Below are 6,000 nucleotides of genomic sequence, written 5' to 3'. Positions count from 1 at the left end.
TTTTGTTTTTAAGGGTGGGGCTGTCTTTCTTGGCTAACTACAGTTTCTAACAACATTTTTGGTGTCTTTGGACCATTCAGACACGTTCCATAAGTAGAAGGAAACATTATATATAAACCTACAGCATTTATTCATATTTAACCTTTCAATTGTAACCTGAGTGGAGAGCTGAACGAGCTCACTCTCATTCCTGGCCTCTGAGCTTTCCCCCCAGAAAGAGGAAAGCTCTTCCTCCCCTGGGAATGGCTTGTCCTTCCCAGGCAGGAAGGGTGGGCTGGCGCAGCATGGCCTTTCCCAAGGGCAGGGAGCTCCTCACCAGTTCTCCCTGGGGCACCAAGGGCAGAGAACGTGAGCAGGACACCCCTGCCCAGCACAGCTCACCTTGTTTGCAGGCAAGCAGGAGCTGCAGCCCTGCCCAGGCACAGGCTGGGAGCACGGTGACCTCGGGGGGTGCTGGTGGCAGAGACTTTACAGGGCCCACAGGGTCCTGTCCCCGTCAGGATCCATTCTTTCTTAACTGTAAGTAATTAGCAATACCCACAAGCTGTGAGTGTCTCCTACCCAGGATTTGTTCAGATGTCTTAAGCACAATAAGCTGCCTCTTCCTTCTGTTGTTCCTGGAAATGTCAGCGGCGCTCTGGGGAGTGCCGGGGCTGCTGGAGAGCGCTCGGGCAGGGCCCAGCCGCGGGGATCTCCTGCTCCATCACACACCCGGCTCCAGCGCTCCCAGGGAACACCGGGCTCCTTCCTTTGCACAAACATGCCCTGGGCTGGCTGCTCCCCCTGCCAGGGAGAGGTGTGTGTATATTTCCTCTTGAATAAAATACTGAACAACTGGCCTTCTGCTTGTCCTAACTGCCTGTGTGCTTTCCATGCTAGAGAGAAGCACTGCGGGACTTCCAGCACGGGAAGGGCTGCTCACAGCTTCAGATGGCAGCCCCTGACACAGCCCCAGAGCCAGGCAGACAAAGGGAATAACCAGGGGGAGCACACCAGGCCCTGGTAAGTGCTGGGGCTGGTGGGCAGCTCATGGCCCAGTTCTGACTCATCTGATATATGACTAAATTCAGCTCCCTGACTTACCTGTGCCCAGGTGTGGCTGCAGGCTGGACACATCCCATGGAAGTTCTGCTCATGGGGAGGAGGTGAGCACAAGGCACCTCAGGGCACTGGCACTGCTCCTACCCAGGTGAGCTCTGCACAACACATGGTGCTTCAGTGTTCCTTGGAGGCAGCTGTGCTGCTCCATAATCCTGCCATTCCCTATGAGCTCTGCACAGATCAGCCACAGGAGTTCTGTGTGCAGGGAGAGCAACACCCACGTGGTGCTGTGCTTTTGGAGCAGCTGGGACCCCAAGGGTACCCCAAAACACCCAAGTGTTGGTGCTAAAGTGAGCAGGGGGAAGAGGAGTGCGTGTGACAACACAGAAACCCCTTCAACAGTGGGCTACACTGCTGAGAGCAAAGTGCTAAAAGTTCTGTGACCATCAGTACCCATCACATCCACCCTCTACTCCTTGCAGCCCCCAAGGGCACGAGGCACCTTTTACACACACACTCCTCCCACCCCAACACAGGTATGAGGTGAGAGGGGAGGTTTGAGCTTTACCCACAAGATATATCTTTTTCTTACCAGCAGCCCACTCACAGAAGTGCAGAAGTCACAGGAAGTTCAACCAAGGGCCTCTTTAATGGGTTGGTAGAACACAGCATGTGCAGGTCAGTTTGCTCACACAAGTGTCATTTCCTGCATTCTTCAACCTTCTCCAGATCTGCCCATTCTGTGCCCTCAGACCCCTTGGCTGTTGCTATGAGACAGCAGGGCCAGGCCTTGCCAGAACAGCTACTTATAGCAGAACACAGAACTCAGGTGTGGCCCCCAGCCACAGAACCAGCACAGGGACACAGGGCCTCTGGGCACAGGACAGGCTCCTCCAGCAGGGCAGAGCTGATCTGGTTACTTGGAAAAGTCCCTGCAGCTGCCACAAGCCCCTGGGTCAGCACAGGCAGCCCTCCCTGTGCCCCAGCATGCTGGGATTTGTCCCAGAGTTCCAGCTTCGAGCCCAGCTGCCCCACCACTGCCAAAGCAGAGCTGAGGCATCACCCAGCTAGGACCCACCAGTGCCCAGTGAGAGTGAGCACAGCGGGGTCTGGGCAGGTGGTGTGGGGGAAGATCCCGTGCTGTGGTGGGAAGGCTCCCCAGCCCCAGGTCCTGGGAGCAGCCAGGGCAGGAGCTACTCCTCAGCCAGCGGAGGGGGCGTCAGGTGCAGCTGGAAGTTCTCGTTCTGGAACACGCTGCTGGTGGCCGGGTCCCCGTGGGAAACACTGAGCAGCCCGTGCTTGTCACCACGTGCCAGCTCCGTCAGGAGAGCCAGCTGCAAGGAAAACACCCCTTGTCACCCCAGGAACACTCCTGCAGGGACACAGAGCCCAGGGTGTCACTGTGTCCCTGCTGCAGCGAGGGAAACCTTAACCCACATAAAGCCAAGGGTATGGATGGCATGGAGGGACCCTGCAGAGCTCCAAGCAGGTCACCAGTCCTCAACTGAACAACTATCCAGGGGTCTTTAGGCTGCTTTGAAGTCACATAATTGAAAAACAAACCCAGAAAGAACTGAAAGTGCCAAGATCCACAGCCAAAACAGGCAGGAGACACAAGGAAAATGCCAGAGACAGAGGGAGCTGTGCTCTCCTTGGGACAGCAGGGGCATAGGAGGAAGGAGTGTTCCCAGCAGGAGCTACTGCAGGAGCTACAGTATCTAGAGGGAAGCTTAGTTACTAATGCACAAAGGATCACCCCAGGGACACGTGTCAGGCCCAGCCACAAAGCCAGAGCCATTCCCACAGCTTCCCTGCCAGTGGCTTCACCAGCATGGCTGCCTTGCAGTGTGCCACAGCCAAGTGCCAGCACGAGACCAAACCCCAGAGAAAAGCCAGAGCCCTCGCTTGCCAGTGCTAGTGTGTGGCTTGGCCACATGAAAAATGCCCATCACAGTCTGACAGCAGAAGGAAAACAGGAGTACGTACTCGGGAGGTGCCTCGGTTGAGCCGGCAGAGCTGGTCAAAAGCTTGGATTTGCTGAGGATCCAACACAGACTCTGAACTCATCTGAAAAAGACTAAGAAAGTTACAGAAACCATGCAGAGCAGGCTGTCAAGTTCCTACCCAAAGAAATTAATTCCTGGGCCAGGAGCAGTCAGTCCACAACCTGTCTGAGAGGTCTTTTAGCCATCTTTGCCTTGGCATGAAGCCACTATGTGCACCCCAGGCTGGGGGGAAAAAGATTAGTCCTGTTCTTGTCCAAAGGACAGTTACACCCCTGCATCCACAGTGAGTTATTTCTGGGCTCTGTCCCTGATGGCGTAGACTGACAGTACTGGGATACCTCTGAGGAAGGAAGAAAAACCTGGGAAAACTCACAGCCAGCTGGGAAGAGAAGCAATGGGTCTCTGGGGCCAAGCAGCCTCTCCAGGCTCCTTCCCAGGCCGCAGGAGCAGCTTCCCCCAGGCCTTTCCTGTGTCCCGGCCCCGCCCAGCCCGACACTGCACACAGGAACGCCGGAGGGGCACGGGCTGTGTGTGCCTGCTGCCCCACAATGGAGGGGCACGGGCTGTGTGTGCCTGCTGCCCCGAGACTGCCAATGACTGCTAACAACTTCTGGCATCCTACAATGGTATAATGAGGTCCCATCTCTTGTCCTCTGGTGGGGTGTTACAGACTGAAAGCTGGGAAATGAGGGACAAGTGAGTCACAGGGCAGTGGCAGCCACATCCCATGGCCCTGCCCAGCTGTGGGGTACAAGGCCAAGTGTCCCCCAGCAGCGAGGGGCAGCTGCAGGCGAGGGCAAAGAGGGGGCCCAGAGCTGCACCAAGAGCACTAAGGCAGAGAGGGTGGCACACACTCAAACTGCTGTAAATGGCACCATTTACGTGTCCCAGGGAGAGATGACAAAGCATCAGATTCTTGTAGGTTTGTTCCATTTATCACACCACAATGTTTCTATTTTGAATGTTTCTGCTCATATTGCAAAGCAAAAGCATCATCAAGAAACCCCAAGAGGAGCCAGGAGAACAGCCTCCCTCATGAGCAGCAGGCTGGCATCTGTTGTCTCTGGGGATCTATTTTTAAGGGAACATTCAAATATCTTCTCCAAAATACATCTTCCAGGGGCTACTAACAAAAAATGCTACAATCCTGCCAGTGGGTACCAACTGAAGCTGCAGTGATTTTAAGCCCTTTGGCAATGGGAGATGCACTGAGCCCCCCGTGTGTTTCCTGAAGCCTGGACAGTTCTGAGACCATCCCAAACCCACACATGTCTTGCCTCTGGTCATTAGTCTGGGAAGAGAGGAGTGTCCCAAGTGCAGATTGCTTATGCTGGAAACATTTGCCAAGTTCTCTCCTTCTCCTCCAGGACATTCTCTGTGGTGTAAATAACTATTTGCCAGTCAGGGAGCCAGATGTCCCCATTCCCTGCACACCTGGCAAAGGCTTTGAGCCTGGGACAGGGAGGTCAGGGACTCACAGCCAGCAGGTTGTACCGGTGCTTCCCAGGGACACACAGGTCATCCTCACTTGGAAAACACAAAAAGCAAGGAAAAACTGCCCTCCACAGTTGCTGTGGCCACAAGCATTCAAGGACAAGCAAAGTGCAATATAATTGGCCTCACCCCTCTCCTGCTCTCTCCCTACCACACGTACGTAACTATCAATCAGGCTGTTCCCAGGCTGATGAGCTGAAATATTGCAGGCAATTCTTTCTGTTGTCATGGAAACAAGTGCTGTCAGGCCTTTTCCTTTCTAACCGTGTCACTAAAGGCAGTTTCCCTTCAGGAGCCACGGGAGGCTCCCGGGGTCCAGCAGCAGCACTCGGGTGTCAGTGGAAGGTGCTGGGCTCACCCCACAGCATAGCCTCTGTCTCCAGGGCTGGCCACCTGAGATGGACCCTTCAGCACCTCCAACCCATTTCCAGCCAGATCCCCACACCCCCTGGGAAAGCCTCAGACAAGATACAGAACCCCAGAGAGGCAATTCATCTCCTGAGGATCTCGGCCAGGAGGAAGGGAAAAGGCTTTTTTCATTTCCCAGCTCTCCCAGATCCCACCCCTAATGCTAATCTCTGTTGCATGTTTCTCTTGCACGTATTCCACCCCCTTTGGTAGTCACCACACAGCCCTCCCAAGCTTGCAATTATCTTTAATTTAACAGCTACAAATTCCATCATCAGCCAGTGCTTAAGCAAAGCAGATTCCAACAGTTTGAGCAGAGGCACTGTCCATAGTCACACCAAGAGACCCATGCCAGAGCTGCCCCTCAGCCATTCCTTCCACACAAGGTATTGCTGCATTAGTCAGAGCTTCAGAGCACCCACTGCCCCAGGGGCTGCTCCCTAACACAGAGAGATGCAGTCAGAAGTCCTGGGGAGGGTTTTGGAATTCTGAGGAACAAAGGCAACCCTCCCACATTGCATTTACAGAGCTGAGCCCACAGGCAATGGACACCAGGCCCACCCTTGGCCTTCCTCCCCTGCCTCATCATGGCTCATCAGCCTTATAAACAGGTACCCAAATTCAGGGCTCTAATGAAAACCCAGCCAATTAATGTTAAACTCAGTAAATCTGCCTCTCTTCTGTCAGGTAAGGCCCTGCTGCTTTTAGGGTACTCCCAGGAACCCAGAATGACCAACCAAAGAGAGAGCAAGGCAGGCTGTGACCCAAAGTCACTGCAATGACAGTGACATTACAGAGCTGTTCAGGAGCTTCAGGGAAACCTCAGGACACCCCTCTGAGAACAGCAGGGTTCTGCTGCTGAGCTCTGCAGAGCCCCTGCCCAGGGACACTGGGACAGGCAGAGACTCCAGCCCACAGCTGCACAGGGAACAGGCTGGAGTGTCCCTGGGACTGTCCCAGAGCCTCCAGAACCCACCTGTGCTAGCACACAGGGCCAGTGCCTGGCAGCCAGCAGCCCCAGGTGCCCAGGGCAGAGCAGCCTCCCCAGCAC

The 6,000-nt window shown here is 54.9% G+C and overlaps 1 protein-coding gene across 2 annotated transcripts in view; it reads right to left on the bottom strand.

Moving 5' to 3' along the window:
* Positions 1-1,671: 1,671 nt before the first annotated feature.
* VPS8 (VPS8 subunit of CORVET complex) overlaps positions 1,672-6,000 on the bottom strand; it is a 64,915-nt gene continuing 60,586 nt past the window's right edge. Inside the window, exons 44-45 of one of the 2 annotated variants that reach the window (XM_059479024.1) lie at positions 3,028-3,118; positions 1,672-2,375 (exon numbers count right to left, since the gene is read on the bottom strand). In XM_059479024.1, coding sequence (XP_059335007.1) covers positions 3,062-3,118 — 57 coding nt within the window. In that variant the 3' untranslated portion in view covers positions 1,672-2,375; positions 3,028-3,061. The remainder of the gene's footprint in view (positions 2,376-3,027; positions 3,119-6,000) is intronic. The other variant, XM_059479023.1, reaches the window with a different exon arrangement.

Source organism: Ammospiza nelsoni, chromosome 10 (genome assembly GCF_027579445.1).
Source record: "Ammospiza nelsoni isolate bAmmNel1 chromosome 10, bAmmNel1.pri, whole genome shotgun sequence".
In the NCBI taxonomy this organism is placed as follows: domain Eukaryota; kingdom Metazoa; phylum Chordata; class Aves; order Passeriformes; family Passerellidae; genus Ammospiza; species Ammospiza nelsoni.
This window is presented reverse-complemented; position numbering and strand designations above follow the sequence as displayed.